This window comes from Prinia subflava, chromosome 5, assembly GCF_021018805.1.
Source record: "Prinia subflava isolate CZ2003 ecotype Zambia chromosome 5, Cam_Psub_1.2, whole genome shotgun sequence".
Lineage (NCBI taxonomy): Eukaryota > Metazoa > Chordata > Aves > Passeriformes > Cisticolidae > Prinia > Prinia subflava.
Window position 1 is genome coordinate 62,464,911 of NC_086251.1, and position 21,804 is coordinate 62,486,714.

At 46.9% G+C, this 21,804-nt stretch overlaps 1 protein-coding gene across 1 annotated transcript in view; it reads left to right on the forward strand.

Annotated features, from left to right (window-relative positions):
- The window catches only part of MDGA2 (MAM domain containing glycosylphosphatidylinositol anchor 2), a 216,659-nt gene that overhangs the window by 186,143 nt on the left and 8,712 nt on the right, over positions 1–21,804 (forward strand). The window contains exons 12-15 of the mRNA XM_063399182.1: positions 2,802–2,979; positions 8,432–8,452; positions 13,978–14,133; positions 18,633–18,791. Coding sequence (XP_063255252.1) covers positions 2,802–2,979; positions 8,432–8,452; positions 13,978–14,133; positions 18,633–18,791 — 514 coding nt within the window. The remainder of the gene's footprint in view (positions 1–2,801; positions 2,980–8,431; positions 8,453–13,977; positions 14,134–18,632; positions 18,792–21,804) is intronic.

Consider the following 21,804-nt stretch of genomic DNA (forward strand, 5'->3'; position numbering starts at 1 on the left):
TTTTATTGCTTCTGGAAAGAAAGGCAAGGATTCAAAGCAGAGGCTGAATTTGCTAGAAATTCATGTCTGGTTTGGGAAATGGCAAATTTTCCTTGTTAATTATTTTTCCTTGTAAATTATTGAAGCTCTTTGGGAAATCTCTGCTTCTGTGGTTCCTTAGCCAAAGATGAGATGGGATAGGGAATATTTTAAATTTTTGTCCTACAGTGCTCAAAGATATCATTGACATAATGAGATAAATTGTGGCTTAAAAAGCTTAATTGCATTTAGTTTTTAAAACTTAATCACCACACACTGGCCCTTGGTCCTTAGCTATAATCCCTGCCTGGTGAGCATCCAAAATCCTCAGGAACTGGGGGAACTCCCCACTTTTCCTGCCTCACAACACATCCAAGTGCCATTGGATCTCTGGAAGAAATGTTCCCGATTTTTGGTGTGGTTTGTTACAGAAATATTCCATGGCGGGACAGTCCAAGAAGCTCATTCCTTGTTGAATCCCTCGTTGTATTCCTTGTTGATTCTTCTGGAATTTTGAAGGTTGCCCAGGTCTTCTCATCCCTTGTTGAATCCCTTGTTTTATTCCTTGATTCTTTTGGAATTTTGAAGGTTGCCCGGGTCTTCTCATTCCTTGTTGAATTCCTTTGTTTTATTCCTTGATTCTTCTGGAATTTTGAAGGCTGCCTGGGTCTTCCCATGCTTTGTTGAATCCCTCGTTGTATTCCTTGTTGATTCTTCTGGAATTTTGAAGGTTGCCCAGGTCTTCCCATGCCTTGTTGAATCCCTTGTTTTATTCCTTGATTCTTTTGGAATTTTGAAGGTTGCCCGGGTCTTCTCATCCCTTGTTGAATCCTTTGTTTTATTCCTTGATTCTTCTGGAATTTTGAAGGTTGCCCAGGTCTTCTCATCCCTTGTTGAATCCCTTGTTTTATTCCTTGATTCTTCTGGAATTTTGAAGGTTGCCCGGGTCTTCTCATTCCTTGTTGAATCCCTTGTTTTATTCCTTGATTCTTTTGGAATTTTGAAGGCTGCCTGGGTCTTCCCATGCTTTGTTGAATCCCTCGTTGTATTCCTTGTTGATTCTTCTGGAATTTTGAAGGTTGCCCGGGTCTTCCCATTCCTTGTTGAATCCCTCGTTTTATTCCTTGTTGATTCTTTTGGAATTTTGAAGGCTGCCAGGGTCTTCTCATTCCTTGATGAATCCCTTGTTTTGTTCCTTGATTCTTTTGGAATTTTGAAGGTTGCCCAGGTCTTCTCATCCCTTGTTGAATCCTTTGTTGTATTCCTTGTTGATTCTTTCAGAGTTTTGAAGGTTGCCCGGGTCTTCCCATCCCTTGTTGAATCCCTTGTTTTATTCCTTGATTCTTTTGGAATTTTGAAGGCTGCCTGGGTCTTCCCATGCTTTGTTGAATCTCTCGTTGTATTCCTTGTTGGTTCTTCTGGAATTTTGAAGGCTGCCCGGGTCTTCTCATTCCTTGTTGAATCCCTTGTTTTATTCCTTGATTCTTTCGGAATTTTGAAGGCTGCCTGGGTCTTCCCATGCTTTGTTGAATCCCTCATTGTATTCCTTGTTGATTCTTCTGGAATTTTGAAGGTTGCCCGGGTCTTCTCATTCCTTGTTGAATCCCTTGTTTTATTCCTTGATTCTTCTGGAATTTTGAAGGTTGCCCGGGTCTTCTCATTCCTTGTTGAATCCCTTGTTTTATTCCGTGATTCTTTTGGAATTTTGAAGGCTGCCTGGGTCTTCCCATGCTTTGTTGAATCTCTCGTTGTATTCCTTGTTGATTCTTCTGGAATTTTGAAGGTTACCTGGGTCTTCTCATTCCTTGTTGAATCCCTTGTTTTATTCCTTGATTCTTTTGGAATTTTGAGGGCTGCCCAGGTCTTCTCATCCCTTGTTGAATCCTTTGTTGTATTCCTTGTTGATTCTTCTGGAATTTTGAAGGTTGCCCGGATCTTCTCATTCCTTGTTGAATCCCTTGTTTTATTCCTTGATTCTTTTGGAATTTTGAAGGCTGCCCAGGTCTTCTCATCCCTTGTTGAATCCCTCGTTGTATTCCTTGTTGATTCTTCTGGAATTTTGAAGGTTGCCCGGGTCTTCCCATGCCTTGTTGAATCCCTCGTTGTATTCCTTGTTGATTCTTCTGGAATTTTGAAGGTTGCCGGGTCTTCCCATGCCTTATTGAATCCCTCGTTGTATTCCTTGTTGATTCTTCTGGAATTTTGAAGGTTGCCCGGGTCTTCTCATTCCTTGTTGAATTCCTTTGTTTTATTCCTTGATTCTTCTGGAATTTTGAAGGTTGCCGGGTCTTCCCATGCCTTGTTGAATCCCTCGTTGTATTCCTTGTTGATTCTTCTGGAATTTTGAAGGTTGCCTGGGTCTTCCCATACCTTGTTGAATCCCTTGTTTTATTCCTTGTTGATTCTTTTGGAATTTTGAAGGCTGCCTGGGTCTTCTCATTCCTTGATGAATCCCTTGTTTTATTCCTTGATTCTTTTGGAATTTTGAAGGCTGCCTGGGTCTTCCCATGCTTTGTTGAATCCCTCGTTGTATTCCTTGTTGATTCTTCTGGAATTTTGAAGGTTACCTGGGTCTTCTCATGCCTTGTTGAATCCCTCGTTGTATTCCTTGTTGATTCTTCTGGAATTTTGAAGGTTACCTGGGTCTTCTCATGCCTTGTTGAATCCCTCGTTGTATTCCTTGTTGATTCTTCTGGAATTCTGAAGGTTGCCAGGGTCTGCCCTGCCTTCTGACGCGGATACAAATCCCGGAACCTCTGACCTTTGAACCCTTTGTGTTGCAGGCGGGCCAGCAGCGCTGGTGGGAGCAGGAGATCACGGTGAACGGGAACATCCAGAAGGGGGAGTTGATCACCTACAACCTGACGGAGCTGATCAAGCCCGAGGCGTACGAGGTGCGCCTGACGCCCATCACGCGCTTCGGGGAGGGCGACTCCACCATCCGCGTCATCAAGTACAGCGGTGAGGACCGGCCCAAACCCAAGGAAGAGTGGGTGGGGAATGTTCTGGAATGCTCCCTGAACGGCGTGGTCGTTCCCAGGCCTGGAATAATGCTGTGAGCGTGGCCGTTCCCAAAAGGAGGTGTTGGTTTTCCATCTTCTTTTCTTCTGTTAGAGCTGGGATTAAGCGCTTGGGAGACGCAGTTTTTGTGTTTGGACTCAGATTTATTAATTCTTATCTATGTTACAGTCTCACAAGTTTGTGACTAATGGCTAAAAAAGTGGAAAATGGCTCTGTCTCTAACCCTTTCCAAGGCCTTTTAAGCATAAATTATCCAATAACGAGATGACACCAAAATTATTTTTACTTTTAACGCAATAATGAACCACCCATGGTCTGCAATGTGGATTTTTCTACCCAATTACAAAAAACCACCCAGACCCATGAAAAAGAAGGTGAAAAAGAAGGACTGGCCTCTACCCTAAAACCTCCACCTTACTTTATATCTATTACTATATTCTAAAATCTTGAATTCTAAGTTTTCCACCATATGAAATCACACATTTCTATCCAAACTCCGCACCAACAATCCCAGTGCTGCCACTCAATTTTGGGAGCCTTCTCAAAATCCTCAGGTCCAATGCAGTGTTCTACTGAGGGTCAGTGCCTGGCAGCACAGAAAACCTGGAATTCCCAGTGCCCAAGGTTCCAACAGGAGAGAAATGGGGAGAGAGGGAAATCCTCACCTCTTGGATGATTCCTAACTCCAAGAACACCCAACTGGTAAAACTGTGAACAGCCAAACCCCAAAATCCCATCCAATATTTTTTGTGGGAAATAAGGAAAAGTTGGAATAAGTTAATGTCAACTTCATGAAATTGGAGGTGTCAAGTTGATTCTTGATGAGTTTTGAAGAAAAATCCACAAAGGTTTTTTTCCCCTAGAATGAGCAGTTTTTATTTTAATGTGAATTATTGTCTTTTAAAAAACAGTGACTGTTTGTAGTCCTTTGCAAGATTATAAATTCTATAATTGATATAAGAAATAATGGAAGGGCTTTATAAATTTCCCATGTCATGAGCGTGGTCATCCCAAAAGGAAGGGGAGAAATGGGGAGGGAGGAAAATCAGAACCTCCCTTAACAACAAAAACATTCAACCAAAATAATTCTGAACAGCCAAACCCCAAAATCACAACCAAATTTTTGTAGGATAGAAGGAAAAATTGGAATAAATGAATGCCAACCTCACCAAACAGCAGATTTCCAGTTGATCCTGGTTTTGAAGGATGAGTTTTGAAGAAAAATCTGCAAACAAAATTTGTTTTCTTTCCCCCAAAATGAGCAGTTTTTATTTTAATGTGAATTATTGTCTTTAAAAAAACAGTGACTGCTTGTAGTCCTTTGCAAGATTATATAATCCATAAATTTATATAAGAAGTAATGGAAGGGCTTTATAAATTTCCCCCTAAAAGGTCACCATGACAAAGATTAATCCACTTGAACTTAACAAGGAAACCACAGCATCCATTTATCCTCTTTCCCATATTCACAGGAATCCAATCCTCTGTTAAATCCCTCCGAATGCCTATTTTGGGATGTTTATTTTCATGAATAACTGAATTTCTTTCTCTCTTTTGTTTTCCTGCTGTAAAAATTGCAATGAAAGGACCAGAGGGACCTGACAGAGGAGGCTGGGGGATCGTGGGGCTGTTTGGGTTGGGAATGTGTTTGGGGGGAATTTTTTCTCATTTTAATGGGAATTTCATGGCAGGGAGATGGTGGCAAACAAGGAATTATGGAAGTGTCACATTTAGAGAGAGATTTTGGATTAGGAGCTGGAACAACAGGGCAAGGGGTGATGGTTTTGAATTAAACAGATTCAGTTTTGGTCTAAGGAGGAAATATTTTAGGATGAGGGGAAAATCCTGGCACAGGTTCAGGGAATTTGTGGCTGCCTCTGGATTAATGGAAGTGTCCAAGGCCAGGCTGGAAGGGATTGGAGCACCCTGGGATAATGGGAAATGTCCAAGCAGAAAATCCCAAGCAGAATGGACAAAAGCGTCCCAGAGATCCAGAATTCCTTTCCAGAATCATCTGCAAATTGAAAAAAAAAAAATCCAATGGACAATAAAAGATAATGAATAAATCTTGGGAAAATTCAGTGTCTCGAGCATCTTGTGGAATTCTTTGGGATTAGAGCTGAGCTCAGCCCTGCTTCAGCTCATCCTCAATTATTTTTAATAATAAAAATAATTTTTTAGTTTAAAAAAATTTCATGAAATATCCCTGAAATACCAGTTCTGAAGGACGTGGGGACCCATTTCACTCAGTGCCACCTCTGCTGCTGCTGGGGATGGATGGAGCTGGGGTTTCACCTGTGACAGGGAAGAGTTGGCAAAGTCTGCATTTCCCAAAGCTCAGGAGAGAAAAACCTCAGGAAAAGAAAGGATTTGGGATCATAGAATGGGTTGGGATGGAAGGGAACTTAAATCCTGTCCCATTCCAGCCCCTGCCATGGGCAGGACATCTCCCATTATCCCAGGCTGCTCCAGGCCCTGTCCAGCCTGGCCTTGGGCACTGCCAGGGATGGGATGGACGGGATAAACAAGGATGGGTTGTTTATTAAATCTATGGACACACAAATGGAGATTTTCCTGGGATTCCCGCTGGATTTTGGCTCCCTGTGGGACCCCTTTGCCCTATTTCCTGACACTGCTGGGAGTCCAATCTCTCTGCACACACACGTGGGAAGAACATGGATTCTTCCCCAAAAAAACAGCAGGAGCAGAACTTCATCCAAATATTTGGAATTTCTGTGCAGGAAACCCAACGCGGCTGTGATGGGGAGACAAATCCTCCCAGGCAGCCTTCATCCATGGGGTTCCCAATTTATGCCGTGACTGATGGACTGGCCGGCATTCCCACAAGGAAAAACTCCACCATTCCAGCCACTCCTGCTCCTTTTAGTGCTGCTTTTGCCCTGGGAGCTCTCAGGAGGTCGATTGAGGTCGGGACGCCGGACTGGGCTGAGCTCGAGCTTTTCCCACTTGATGGGATTTCCATTCTCAGCCTGTGGCTGCAGGGAGGACATTCCCATGCAGCAGAAAAGTGGATTTATCCCACCAACATTCCTGCTGGGATGTGCCCTTAGCACAGATGTGAACAGCATCCCCTTCCACACGTGCCAAGGAGGGGCCAGTGCCAATCCCAGCCTCAGGGGGAGAGGAAGCCGCAGATTTTGGAGCAACGCTTGGATGCTGACAAATCCAAAGCCTCCAAAAAATCCAGAGCCAGACCCTTATCCATGAGCTAAACCTAAAATTTAGCTCATGGATCCCCCTTTGAAGAGAGAAGCCAGAATTGCAGAGGCTTTTTGTGCTTAAAATGGGCATTTTTATCCCGGCATTCATCCCGGGAATGGTGTCAGCAAATCCTCACCAGGGTTTTTAATGGATGTTGAGGCATCAGCTGTAAAATAAGGATATCACAAACGCTATCAGAGGGAAAAGTTGTCATGTGGAATGCTGGCATGCTGGAAAAGCAGTTAATGGGATGTGGGCATGGAAGAAATAATCACAATACCCAGAAAAGACAAGACACCAGGAAAATATTTTTTTAAAGAATTAAGAGAATTTTGTGCATTTTTTTCCCCCAGAATTATTTTTGTTTTTTCAATGGGGATACCTCAGGCATGTGCATTTCCAGCTGTTCAGTGGGATTTGGGATGTGGGTGAGGCTCTGTGTGTTTGTTCTGAGCAGTGCCAGCCCTTCTCCCTCATCCCAGTGCTTTGGAATATTCTTGTCAGAGGAGAAGCAGCCATGGAATCATCCTGGAATGGTTTGGGTTGGAAAAACCTTAAATCTCATCCAGCTCCACCCCATCCATGGGCAGGGACACCTTCCACTATCTCAGGGAAGTTGGATTTTAGCTCTGTCCAGCCTGGCCTTGGACACTTCCAGGGATCCAGGGGCAGCCACAGCTTCTCTGGGAAAATCCAGCCCCTCCCCACCTTCCCAGGGAAGAATAAAAAATTCTTTTTCCATATATTCTTTTATCTTTAGGGAGCAAATCCCCCTATTTTTTTAAAGGGGAGGCAGCCAGGATCTGTGGGAAATGTCACCACATCCATGCAGTTGCACCTAAAAATTTTGGGAAAAACCATTCAACCCAAGATTTCTTGCCCAAAACAGATCACCCAAACCCAAACCCCACCACCAGGCTGAAATTCCTGCAGGTTTTATTCTCCTTGCTGAGCCAACAGCAGGAGAATTAAGGAATCTCTGTCCTGGCTCTAACCAAGCCCAACCATTCCCGACACTTTGTGCTCCTCCCGAGATCTTCCAGCAGCAAAATTTCCCTCCCTGCAGGGCCAGCCCCACCCTGAGAGGGGCATGGATTTTCCAGGGATTTCAGTCAGCTTTGGGAATTTGGGACCTCGATTATCCATGAAATTCCCTTTCTGGTTCATTCATCCTCTGTGATGAGCACACACCAACCTCTGCTCACCCTCACACCTTGTGCTGCTCCAAAACTGCGATTTTTGGGGGTGTTTTCCTGGCTGTTTTTTGAAAGGTTTTTTCCCCAGGTTCATGGTGCTGGATAAATTCAGCTCTACCACCTTCATTTTCTTGTCTGCCTCCGTGCCTGGGTGTGACACAGAGCGTTGGCTTTGCTCTGCTGGTGACAATCCAAACTGTGTGACTCGAGGTGACACCGGAGGAGATTTTCCATCCAAACCCCTGCATTTAGCTCAGATCAGCCCTCAGTGCATGCAGCTGCCAGCTAATCCCAGGCTCAGTCACCCAGGGATGCCGAAAAATTGAGGTTTTTGGGAGAATCAGAGGTAATTTGTAGGTAAAAGATGTAAAATTTGGGTTTCTCAGGGAGGTTGCACTGCGGCAAATCACTGCTCGTGTTTCAGATAAACCGGGGCTAATTTAGAGCTGGTTTGGAAACTCCAGATTGAATTCAGGGTTTTGCTGAGTCTTAGGCTGGGATTAAGGCAAGGAAAGGCAGCAGGAAAACCTGGAGTGATGCTCTGGCATTGCCAGATGTCCCCATTCATTGGAGATAAAATTTGATTTTGGATTTTCTGTGAATAAAATTCAATTCCAGCTCTGAGCTCAGCCCTCCTTCTGCTTCCCATGTGTGGGGCTGTGGCAGAAGGGCCTTTTCCTCAATCATCCACCCCCAGATTTATCCTTCTGCCCACAGAGCCACAGAATAATCCCTTCTTCAGTCCCATTCCCAGGTTTGAGCATTGCAGATTCCTCTGGATTAACCTGGGAAGCCATTCCCATGCTTAGGATATCGTGGACATTGTGAAGGTTTGGATTTCATTCTCTTCCAGCCTCTTAAGGCGTGAAGTAGATGAATTTCAATATTCAGCCAGGGGAAATTTAGGATAATCTGAACTTTGATGAATTAGAAGTTTCTCTTTGCATTAATTTTATTTTCTCTCTGTTTTCCAGCTCCGGTGAATCCACATCTCCGTAAGTATCTGAAGCATTCATTATTTTATCTTTCATGCCATGAAGAGCAGTCCTTGCAGGGGTTGTCCCTCACAGTCCAAAAGCAAATTTGAAGTGTTTTATTTCCAGTTGCAGCCCATGGGAGGCAGGAACCCCTGAAGGGGTCGTTTGTGATTCCTCTCGTCCCAACAGGGATAAAGGCAGGAAAAGCACAGCTCCAGCTCGTCTTTCTCACTGCCCCAGAGAGTTCATCCAAAGGAAAATATTCCTGGGCTAAAATTAAGATCCAGCTGGGGTGGAGCAGCTCAGGAGGTGTTGGGGATGCCATGGGAGATCGTGGAAGGGCAGGGACACCTCCCCCTGTCCCAGGCTGCTCCAGCCCCAGTGTCCAACCTGGCCTTGGGCACTGCCAGGGATCCAGGGGCAGCCACAGCTGCTCTGGCAATTCCAGCCCAGCCAAGAATTCCTTCCCAACATCCCACCCAAATCTCCCTTTTACAGCTTAAAGCCATTCCCTGTGTCCTGTCCCTCCAGCCCTTGTCCCCAGTCCCTCTCCAGCTCTCCTGGAGCCCCTTCAGGCTCTGGAAGGTTCTCTAAGGTCTCCCCAGAGCCTTCCTTGTGGTTCTTGAGTTATTTCCATGCTTTGTAGGGGAGATGGGAACCAGAAAGAAGGAAGTTCTTCCCCACAGAGATCCAGAGCTCACGGATTCATTGCACAGGGAAATGTGGAGACCTCAGGTGGATCTTGGTTCTCCCCAAAGTCTTGGGGCAGAGCTCCTCAGGCGTGACTGGGATTGCAAACCCTGCCATGATCAGGCACGGGGGTGTCCCAGGCTGGAAACTTTGTTCTCTCACTTTTCCACGGGCACCAAATCCCTGCAGGCACCCAGGCAGGAGGCTGGGATGGAGCTGAGGCACATCCCAGCAGAACCCCCCTGTCCCCACCGTCCCACGTCCCCCCAAACCCCAACAATTCCGTATTTGCTGTCACAAAGCATTCTTGTTTCCAGTAACACTTCCCAAAATGATTCCCACCGAAGGAACGAGGTCCAGACTCTCATTTTTCCTGCTGCAGGCTCTGCTACATCCCTCAGACTCAACTTTAAGCCTCTGTGTAAATTTTAAACTTATTTGCAGAAAGATCTTGTCCAACACGTCAATAATTAAGCAGGGCTTAGCTGAAAGCTCCCGGGAGCTGCAGGGACCTCTCCCATGGAGTCTAACGAGCAGGGAATGGAACTCCTGCTAATTAATATATTAAATCTAGGCTGTGATGGGAAGAAAAAATACAATCCCCAGTGCTTCACCCTCCTGTAGGATTTTAAGATCTCAAACTCATTTTCCAGAAGAATCGTGGTGGAATGTGGGTGGCACCAAATGGGAATGAGGAGTGTGTCAGCTCAAGGGAGGGATGGAAAGTTTTCCCAGCAAAGCTGCAGGGTCCCCAGGGTCACTCCTGTCAGGTGGTCAGAGCCATGGTAGAATTCTGCTTTGCTTGTTTTCCCTGAAGATTTTTGGAGTGGAATCCCTTGGTAGGAAAGAGATCCCGGTCTGCATTCCCATCTCCATTCCCCAAGGCCACCCCTGCCCCATGGCCCCAAGTGCCGCCTCCACACAGCTTGAAATCCCTCAGGGATGGGGACTCCAAACCTCCCTGAGCAGTTCCAGAGTCTGGCCACCCTTTCCATGAAGAAAATTTCCCTGATATCCAATTTAAGCCTCCCCTGGCCCAGCCTGAGGCCGTTCCCTCTCCTCCTGTCCCTGTTCCTGGAGCAGAGCCCGACCCCCCCGGCTGTCCCCTCCTGGCAGGGACTGTGCAGAGCCACAGGGTCCCCCTGAGCCTCCTTTGCTCCAGGCTCAGCCCCTTCCCAGCTCCCTCAGGAATTCTCCAGCCCCTTCCCAGCTCCCTCAGGAATTCTCCAGCCCCTTCCCAGCTCCCTCAGGAATTCTCCAGCCCCTTCCCAGCTCCCTCAGGAATTCTCCAGCCCCTTCCCAGCTCCCTCAGGAATTCTCCAGCCCCTTCCCAGCTCCCTCAGGAATTCTCCAGCCCCTTCCCAGCTCCCTCAGGAATTCTCCAGCCCCTTCCCAGCTCCCTTTTCTGTGCCTCCTTGCTGTTCCTGAAGCTGTCGGGCCGATTTCTGGTTTTATTTACGCTGTGTTAACAAAGAGGAGGAGCTGGATCCAACCAGGACAAGATTCCTGGCTGGAAAGTGAAGTCGTGCTCTTCCTGCTTCTCTTCTGGAATGATCCCATTCCCTAAATGCTGCCCTTGGATGCCATCCCTGCCGTACCCAAGCAAGAAACATCAAAAGACTCCAACTCTGAGCTGGAGCCTCACATCCCCACTTCATATTTTTCCCACCAAACAGAAACAATTTAATTTAACCCAGAAGGATGTTAGACCAATTTGTACAATTAGAGGTCACCCCTGAATACTGGAAGAGAGGAGATGCTCAGGAGTCAAATCCAACTTGGATTTTATGGGAGAAGACGACACAAATCCACGCTGCAGTGAGGGGCTTCACCTCCAGAACAGCCTCAGCTTTTGCCTAATTGGCAAGGAGATTATTAATGACCTGAATCCACTTCCAGAGCTGCCACGTGCCCTGACAAAACCCACCACTCTCATTAATGTTAATTAGCACCATCGTTAGGGCCATGGCTGGAGCACCTGTGGAAGGGCTGCCTGTTCCTGCTGCCCTCCTGCTCATTAATTAACAGTTCCAGACCACCCAGACCTATTTAAAGGCTTCTGCAAAAGTATGGAGCAAAGCCTGAGGAGCTTTCCCCATTTTTCTGCTTCTGTCATTTCTCCAGGAGTGCTCAGTGCCAAGAACATTTGGCACTAACCTTTTCCAAGGTATTCCACGTGAAATCAATGTTTGACTATTAAATAAATGGCAAACTGAGTCTTTTTTTTTCTCCCATCTGACCTGAATATTTATTTTAATTTTTTTCCTTCACCTGAGGAAAAAAATCTTTTGTTCTGCTAATGTGGAATTTCTTAATGAAGCTCTGAGGGCACCAGAAGTTGATGAAGTTTTTGAGGCACTGGAGGGGCAGTGCAGAAAGTGCTGAATGGCTGAAAATCCTTTATTCTGTTCGCTTTGCTCCAGGATTGGATCTGGGAACCAAAACTTTTCTCCTTCCCTTAAATTTTGCCTTTTAATTTCATCCCTCTGTGTAGAAGCAGCAACCTCTGTGCTGCTGGAAGATGCAAAAGTGGAGGTGGATGCAAAATCCACCAAGTGTGGGGTAAACCAAGAGAATTTGGAGCTCAGGTGGTGTAAAAAGGATTCTTGGAGGTGAGAGGCACAGCTGGCACTTTGTTCAGAGATCTTTCCTTGAGTCCTGGAATATTCCAAGGGTCTTGGCAGGGTCTTGGAATTCCCTTCCCAGCCTTGGGATGAAGAGGGAGTTGTTGATCAGTCGACTTCTCCTGAGGGGTTTGGGGCAATCGTGGAGGCACCAAAGGATCAGGGACAGGTTTGGGTTGGTGGGAGCTGAATCCCACCCCTGCCATGGCAGGGACACCTCCCACTGTCCCAGGCTGCTCCAGCCCCAGTGTCCAACCTGGCCTTGGGCACTGCCAGGGATCCAGGGGCAGCCACAGCTGCTCTGGCAATTCCAGCCCAGCCAGGAATTCCCTCCCTGCTCCCAGAGCAGCTCCCTCCATGCTGAGGGGACCAGGGACAACCCCACACCTCGGTGGGGTCAGGCAGTGAAGGAACTGTGCTGTGGGGAGTGGATTCTCCTGGAGGAACTGATGGATTTCCTGGGAATACAAATCAAACTGCCCAAGGTGCTGACAGCCAAGGAAGTTCCTGGAAGCTCCATTCCAATGGTAACTTTGGTTTATACGATTGTGTTTTACACTGGTGTCCTGGAGGGGCACAGAATCCCAGGATGGGTCAGGCTGGGACAGGGGTCAGGGACACCCAGGGACAGCCAGGGACACCCAGGGACACCCAGGGACACCCAGGGCTGAGGCCCCTCTCCCTGGGGCTCCTCTCCAGGCTGAGCAGCCCCAGCTCCCTCAGCCTCTCCTGGGCACGGGGATGCTCCAGCCCTTCCTCATCCTCACATCCCTCCTCTGGGCCAGCTCCAGGAGCTCCGGGTCCCTCCTGCCCTGTGATCCCAGAGCCAGGCACAGCCCTCCAGGGCTGAGCAGATCCCTTCCCACCTCCTCCCTGACCCCCCCTGCCCCCTGTGGCCTTGTGTTGTTCTTTGGAAAGGCGGGAGGAGAACCAGGGATATTTGGAAGTCGCTCCGAGTGCATCCTGTGATTTGAAGGGAATTTTCCCAGCTTATTTCTGAGCCTGCAGCATCACCTGAGTGTTGCAGCACTGAGCTCCAGGTCCCTCTCTCCTCACTGATTAACAGGGAAGCTCCAGTGGCTTAAGTGGATTTAGAGCTCCCCAAAACCCCAAACCTGCAAACATTTATCCACCGTCTCAGTTGAACAGGGATGAACAATCCCCCGGCACCGAGGGTTTGAGTTTCTCCTAGCAGTGAATATCAATTGCACCCCTGCAGGCTGACACCGTGTGCAGGCAGCTGCCTCCTCCCCGGAGGAGGGAGATTTCCTTCTTTTCTCAGATAAATCAATGGGCTTTGCAGGAAGAGTAAACTCAGCAGGAATTGTTCATGCCGTGAAATTCAGCTTTTGCACGTTTGACTCCACGGGGCCTTGTTGTGCTCTGAGTGAGAACTGAACCTCCAAGCTGGGCCTGGTTTGGGTTCTGAAATTCCAGCAGGAATTTCTCATCCCATCGTGACCCACCAGGGCAGACCCCTGGGCTCTCACAGTTCCATGCAGGAGAGGATCCCAGGAATCCTCCTTGGGGTTCTTGGCAATTTTTATCCTTTTATCCTTTTTATCCTACATGTTCACCACTTCCCTCAAATACATCACAGAAATCCCAGTGAAAATCCAGGAGTGATGTCCAGGACATGATGCAGCCACCTCTCCTTCCCATATGGATTCAGATATTCCTCCCAGGAATTTGTTACAACAATCCAGTGCTGGGGACTCAGTTCTCTTCCTGATATCCCTCCATGTGCTGCAATGTCCTGGTTTTTAGAGGTTTCCTTCATGTCTGTCCCAAAGCTCCTGTGCCTCATTTTAGCCATTTCTTCCTCTCCCATCCCTATTGAAGGAAGGATAATTTAGGAGATGCCACTTGGAGATAATGTTTACAATTTGAAAAGCTGCTGTCTCTTACTCCTGAACCCACTTCCCACATTTCTGCCCTCAATATTTCATGTTTTATGGGAATGTTTCTGTTCTCCGCAGCTTTTTTGAAATCTAAAAAGAGACAATACCTCTAAAAAACACTGTATGAACCTGAATATGTGAGGGGGAGCTCTACAAAAAGATTTAAATATCATTTCAATTTCACCAGCACAAATTGATGACCCTGATTTGATTTTTTTTTGTTGAGATTGCTGCTACAGAAAACAGTGCATAATTGACAAGAAATTTGAAAAACAGGGATTGGCTGGGAAAACCTTGGCCTCTGAATTCCTGTTGTTTGTTCTGGCAGGAGAGTTCCACTGCGGCTTCGAGGATGGGAACATTTGCCTTTTCACTCAAGACGACACCGACAACTTTGACTGGACGAAGCAGAGCACTGCCACGAGGGACACCAAGTACACGCCCAACACGGGCCCCAACGCTGACCGCACCGGCTCCAAGGAGGGTGAGACAGCAGGGAGGGCCTGGGAGGGGGGAACGGCCCAGGACAGGGAGCTCAGACATTCCCTGGTCATGGAATCCATGGCGGATTGGGATAGGAAAGGATTGGAGTTCATCTGGTCCCTCTTCTGCCATGGGCAGCTCCCGCTGTGCCAGGCTGCTCCAATTCCATCCAACCTGGCCTTGGGCACTGCCAGGGATCCAGGGGCAGCCACAGCTGCTCTGGCAATTCCAGCCCAGCCAGGAATTCCTTCCCAATATCCCATCCCTCCCTTCCCTCTGGTGGGGGGAAGCCATTCCCAGAAAACTGGAGTTCATCTGTGGGGAGGTGTGGGAAACATCGGATCAAGCCCATGTCCCTGGACGGCCCCACTGCTGCCCCTGACCTGTGCCACACAAGGCTGGGACATCTCAGGCCCCTTCTCACCCCGGTCCTGGAGTTTAAACGGAGAAGATCCCAGAATCCCAGACTGGTTTGGGTTGGGAGGGACCTTAAATCCCACCCATTCCCACCCCTGCCATGGCAGGGACACCTCCCACTGTCCCAGGCTGCTCCAGCCCCAGTGTCCAACCTGGCCTTGGACACTGCCAGGGATCCAGGGACAGCCACAGCAAATCTGGGAATTCCAGCCCAGCCAGGAGTTCCCAGTTCCCAATATCCCATCTAAATTTACCCTCCTTCACCTTTCTCCTTGTCCTGTCCCTCCCTCCCTTGTCCCCAGTCCCTCTCCAGCTCTCCTGGAGCTCCTTTAGGCCCTGGAAGGGGCTCAAACTTCACACCAAGATCCTTCAAGGACTTCTGTAAGGAATTACTGCTGCTGAGGAGTGACAGGTCCCAGAACACAACCCCTGATGGTGCCATTCCCACCTCACCTCATTTTTATTGGGCCATTTTCAAAGCGATTCCCTTCACGCTAAACTCAAGTGGGGAAATCTGGCTCATCTTAAAATACTCCCCTGCTTGATGTCGTTTAAATTCTCCCTTGGGCTCTCTCAGCCTGTCACGACGAGGTGGTTTTTGCCCCATTTTTGCTCTGGTTATTGTTCAAACGTGCAATTTTCAATCTGCTGCCCCATTAACGTGTGCTCCTGACTGCAGTGTGGATTTGCATTTGAAAAGTCCTGCAGTAATTCCTGCTATTTTATTGTGTGCCCTTCCGAAAGGGAAAAATTCATCCTGCACCACGTTCATTTGCTTGGGTTAATTCAGTAATATCTCAGTGGTTGGCACTTCCAGGAACGGAATAAATGGATATCGTCCACTTTGGGATTGACATGGCAAGTTGAAAATACTCCTTGAAAGGTTTCCATCATGATATTTTCCCTTTATTTTACAACTCACGTTTCCAGGGACAAATCCCCCCTCAGGACTGAAGGCTGAACCCCCTCAGGTTTTGTGCAAAGGTTCATCAGTTTGGAGGTGTTTTCCAGCACTGACCTGCTTCCTGGATTTTAATTTTCATGGAAAACATGGCTTTGGAGCAGCTTTGGAAACACAGGGGCTTCATGTAGGAAAAAATGAGTCCCAGAAATGACATGGTGGGAGATGGATGTAAAAAATTATCAGGATGCTTGATAATTCCAAGGTGTTCCTGCATTTATCTGTGTTGGGTGCTGAGAGCCTCATCCCAAGGATTTCCCTTTGGATTTTTCTAAGCTTTCACATCAAGACACCCCAGGTGTTGAGGGCCTCATCCTGAGGATTTCTCTTTGGAGTTTTCCAGGTTTTTCCATGTACATTGAGACATCCTGAATGCTGAAGGCCTCATGCTAAGGATTTCCATCTGTGTTTGGTGCTGAAGGCTCATCCCAATGATTTCCCTTTGGATTTTTCCAGGTTTTCACATATACATTGAGGCATTCCAGGTGTTGAGGGCTTCATCCTAAGGATTTCCATCCATGTTGGGTGCTGAAGGCCTCATCCTAAGGATGTCTCTTTGGATTTTTCCAGGTTTTTTCCATGTATATCGAGATGTCCTGGGTGTTAAGAACCTCATCCCTATGATTCCCTGTGGATTTTTCCAGGTTTTTCCATGTACATTGAGGTATCCTGGGTGTTGAGGGCCTCATCCCAAGGATTTCCATCTGTGTTTGGTGCTGAAGGCTCATCCCAATGATTTCCCTTTGGATTTTTCCAGGTTTTCACATATACATTGAGGCATTCCAGGTGTTGAGGGCTTCATCCTAAGGATTTCCATCCATGTTGGGTGCTGAAGGCTTTGTCCTAAGGGTGTCCCTTTGGATTTTTCCATTTTTTTCCATGTACATCGAGATGTCCTGGGTGTTAAGAACCTGATCCCTATGATTTCCCTGTGGATTTTTCCAGGTTTTTCCATGTACATTGAGGTATCCTGGGTGTTGAGGGCCTCATCCCAAGGATTTCCATCTGTGTTTGGTGCTGAAGGCTCATCCCAATGATTTCCCTTTGGATTTTCCCAAGTTTCCACATGTACTCAGGTGTTGAAGGCCTCATCCTAAGGATTTCCACTTGGATTTTTCCAGGTTTTCACTTGTACTCAGATGTTCAGGGCTTCATCCTAAGGATTTCCCTTTGGACTTTTCCAGTTTTTTCCATGTACATCAAGATGTCCCAGGTGTTAAGAACCTCATCCCAATGACTTCCCTTTGGATTTTTCCAGGTTTTTACAGGTACACAGGTGTGGAGGGCCTCAACCTAAGGATTTCCCTTTGTATTTTTCCAGGTTTTCAGCATACTCAGGTGTTGAAGGCCTCATCCCAATGATTTCCCTTTGGATTTTCCCAAGTTTCCACATGTACTCAGGTGTTGAAGGCCTCATCCTAAGGATTTCCACTTGGATTTTTCCAGGTTTTCAGTGTACTAAGGTGTTGAAGGCCTCATCCCAATGATTTCCCTTTGGATTTTTCCAGTTTTTTCCATGTACACAGTTGAAGGCCTCATCTCAATGATTTCCCTTTGGATTTTTCCACGTTTTCACGTGTACTCAGGTGTTCAGGCCTCATCCCAACAATTTCCCTTTGGATTTTTCCAAGTTTTCACTTGTACTCAGGTGTTGAGGCCCTCAGCCTAAAGATTTCCACTTGGATTTTTCCAGATTTTCACATGTACACAGTTGAAGGCCTCATCCCAGTGACTTCCCTTTGGATTTTTCCAGGTTTTTACAGGTACACAGGTGTGGAGGGCCTCAACCTAAGGATTTCCCTTTGTATTTTTCCAGGTTTTCAGCATACTCAGGTGTTGAAGGCCTCATCCCAATGATTTCCCTTTGGATTTTCCCAAGTTTCCACATGTACTCAGGTGTTGAAGGCCTCATCCTAAGGATTTCCACTTGGATTTTTCCAGGTTTTCAGTGTACTAAGGTGCTGAAGGCCTCATCCCAATGATTTCCCTTTGGATTTTTCCAGTTTTTTACAGGTACACAGGTGTGGAGGGCCTCAACCTAAGGATTTCCCTTTGTATTTTTCCAGGTTTTCAGCATACTCAGGTGTTGAAGGTCTCATCCCAATGATTTCCCTTTGGATTTTTCCAGTTTTTTCCATGTACACAGTTGAAGGCCTCATCTCAATGATTTCCCTTTGGATTTTTCCACGTTTTCACGTGTACTCAGGTGTTCAGGGCCTCATCCCAACCATTTCCCTTTGGATTTTTCCAAGTTTTCACTTGTACTCAGGTGTTGAGGCCCTCAGCCTAAAGATTTCCACTTGGATTTTTCCAGGTTTTCACATGTACACAGTTGAAGGCCTCATCCCAATGATTTCCCTTTGGGTTTTTCTAAGTTTTCACATGTACTCAGGTGTTGGGAGCCTCATTCCTGTGACTTCCCTTTGGATTTTTCCAGGTTTTTACAGGTACACAGGTGTGGAGGGCCTCAACCTAAGGATTTCCCTTTGTATTTTTCCAGGTTTTCAGCATACTCAGGTGTTGAAGGCCTCATCCCAATGATTTCCCTTTGGATTTTCCCAAGTTTCCACATGTACTCAGGTGTTGAAGGCCTCATCCTAAGGATTTCCACTTGGATTTTTCCAGGTTTTCAGTGTACTAAGGTGTTGAAGGCCTCATCCCAATGATTTCCCTTTGGATTTTTCCAGTTTTTTCCATGTACACAGTTGAAGGCCTCATCTCAATGATTTCCCTTTGGATTTTTCCACGTTTTCACGTGTACTCAGGTGTTCAGGACCTCATCCCAACAATTTCCCTTTGGATTTTTCCAAGTTTTCACTTGTACTCAGGTGTTGAGGCCCTCAGCCTAAGGATTTCCACTTGGATTTTTCCAGGTTTTCACATGTACACAGTTGAAGGCTTCATCCCAATGATTTCCCTTTGGGTTTTTCTAAGTTTTCACATGTACTCAGGTGTTGGGAGCCTCATTCCTGTGACTTCCCTTTGGATTTTTCCAGGTTTTTACAGGTACACAGGTGTGGAGGGCCTCAACCTAAGGATTTCCCTTTGTATTTTTCCAGATTTTCACATGTACTCAGGCGTTAAGAACCTCATCCCAATGCCTTCCCTTTGGCTTTTCCCAGGTTTTTACATGTACATCGAGACGTCCCGGCCCAGGCTGGAGGGGGAGAAGGCCCGACTCGTCAGCCCCGTTTTCAGCGTGGCTCCCAAAAATCCCTACGGAGCCACCAACACGGCCTACTGCTTCAGCTTCTACTATCACATGTATGGACAGCACATAGGTGAGAGAAAGCCAATCCCTTTGGGAAAAACAGTGGGAAAAACCCCTCTGGTTGGAAGGAAAAGCGTGGGAAGAGCGCCGGCTCCTCCAAGAGCATCCAAATTGTGGCAACATTCCCTTTTCCAGTGATCAGGAATCTGTAGGAAGGAGGGATTTTCCTCTTACAGATGGGAGGGGTTTCCTGCCTCCGTGAGATTTTGGACATGGTAATCCCATTGATTCCAATGGGAATTTTAGGGCCTGGAAAGGGAAAAGTTGATTTTAACAAGGATTTTTCCTGATCGTGACAGGATGTTTTAGGCATTCCCCAGTAGAATGAGGATTAGGCAGGGAGCAGCAGCATTCCTCAGCTGTTTCTTGTGGAAAAGTCATGGAAAAATTGCTCAAAAGCTGCAGGAATATGAATTTTCAAAGGATATCTGTGAGTGCTTTAGGCATTTCTGGCTAAATTCAGGATCAGGCAGGGAGCACCAGCGTTCCTTAGGTGTTTCCCATGGAAAAGTCATGGAAAAATTGCTCAAAAGCTGCAGGAATATGAATTTTCAAAGGATATATGTGAGTGTTTTAGGCATTCCTGACTAAATTCAGGATCAGGCAGGGTGCACCAGCATTCCTTAGGTGTTTCTTGTGGAAAAGTCGTGGAAAATTTGCTCAAACACTTCAGGAATATGGATTTTCAGGCAGTATCTGTGAGGGGTTTTGGCATTCCTGATGGATTCAGGATCAGGCAGGGAGCAGCAGCATTCCTCAGCTGTTTCCTGTGGAAAAGTCATGGAAAAATTGCTCACACACTGCAGGAATATGGATTTTCAAGGAGTATCTGTGAGGGCTTTGGGCATTTCTGGCTAAATTCAGGATCAGGCAGGGAGCAGCAGCATTCCTCAGGTATTTCCTTTGGAAAAGTCACGGAGAATCTGCTCACACACTGCAGGAATATGGATTTTCAAAGGCTATCTGCCAGTCTATTTTTAGTCCTGGCTCTCTCAACACTCAGGCTTAATTCCTTTTTAGGGTATTAAAAAAAAAAATAGAAAAAGGTGGGAAAATATAAAAGCCCAAACGCCAAAAATCCAATTTTTGGAAGCCCTTTGCAGGTTCCTTGGTGCTCCCAGTGTGCCAAGAGCTTTTCCAGTGTCAAAGTGACCTGGTTTGATGTATTTTTATCTCTGTTTCAAGGGCAAACTCGTCCTCCCAGAGAGTTCTGGTGCCTGCTTTGTCCGAGCCCCCTGTCCCCAGGCAGAGCTCAGATTTTAAGAGGAACAGACAAGTGCACTCAGGTTTTTTTCCCCGTTGTCTCCGTGCTGCAGGAAGGTGGATGCAGCTCCAGCTTGGAGCTCTCCTGGCTCTGTGCTGGGTTTTTTTTATTGGAAGGAAAAGATTCAGCCACTCCGTGCTGAGAGAAAATATAGAAATTGCAATAGCTGGTCGTGTTCTGGTCGTTTATTTATGGTGTGTTATGAAGAAAAAATTACAAATTCTAAAGGGTTAAAGAGTGTTTCTGGAATTCCTGGTAAATATTTGGAGTGTAAAGTTATTTGGGATAACGTAAAGAAAACAGGCACTGAGGTTTGTCCAAAAACAGAGGGATTTGGGGTTTTTCCCTGGATTTCCTCTTCAGCAAGTGTCTGTCCTTAGGTTTTGGGTTTTTTTCTGGGATCCCCCCCTTCCCTGTGGAAATCCTTGAATTGCCAAGGCAAGGAAGGATCCACCCCAGTGGTGATCCGTGAGCACAGTCCCACTGCATTTATTCCTGGAAATGTGAGCGTGAATTCCCAAAATTCCAGATTGCTCGATATCACTTTGATCCTTTATTTTTTAAAAATAAACAGTTCCTATCATTTTAGCTAATGTTCCAAATTCTCTTCTTTGGTGGAATCCCAGAATCCCAGACTGGTTTTGGTGGGAAGGGACCTTAAATTCATCCTGTTCCAGCTGCTTCCATGGGCAGGGACACCTTCCCCTATCCCAGGGTGCTCCAAACCCCACCTAGTCTGGTCTTGGAAAGGCTCGGGAGGGTTTTATCCATTGGATAAATTCCTGAAGGAGGAGTGTGAAGGAGCTCCGGGATGCTCAGGGACAGGAAAAGCGACAATGGGAATAAATTGAAACAGACAATTCCACTGAAACGTAAATCCACATTATTTTTTAGCTGGAAGGAGTCAAACAGTGGCACGAGTGTCTCAGGAAGGTTGGGAATCCCTGTCCTTGGAGATTCCAAAGTCCAGCTGTCTCTGGTCTAAGCACCTGGCTTAATTAAGCCGTGCTTTGGAGGGGATGAGCTCCAGAGGCGCCTCCAGCTCCGGCGATTCTGTGGGAAATATTGAATTGGTGATAGATTTTTTTGGAATTACATTTCATTAAGGGTTAATCCCCCCATGGATAATTCCCAATCCCATTGCTGGGATGGATTAACTGTTTCATCCCCAGCTGTCCCAAGCCTGGACTCGTCACCGTGGCTTTGGGATTTGCTGCCAGTGGGGAGAGGAGCTTCCAATCCCCCTTTGGGAATGAGTCCTGCCACCCAGGGCAGCTCTGGGCTCAAACATTCCCAGCCCGTGGATTTATTTATCCACCAGGGCAGGGTGGGAGCTGCTAACTGAGCTCCAAACACCACAGAATCCTGGGATGGTTTGGGGTGGAAGGATCTTAAATCCCATCTCATTCCACCCATTCCACAGGCAGGGACACCTCCCACTGTCCCAGGCTGCTCCAAGCTCCCAGCTCTCCCTTCCCAGCTCCTTCAGGGAAGATGGATGATCCCATTCCGGCCCCATTCTCTCACCCTGGTGAAAAGGCCATCGTGGGAATATTTCCTGCTCCATTAAATCTCCAGCCTGGTGTTTTCCAAGGCTCCAAGTTTGACTTTTGCTGGAAATAAGAACTGTTCCTGAGCAGGTGCAGCTGCCTCAGATCTGGGAGCTTTCCGTGGAATTTGTTTGGGATCTGCTGCTCCAGGCATCCCAAAAAACAATCCTGTGGGAATTTGGCTGTCTAGATGTCTCAGATCAAGAGAA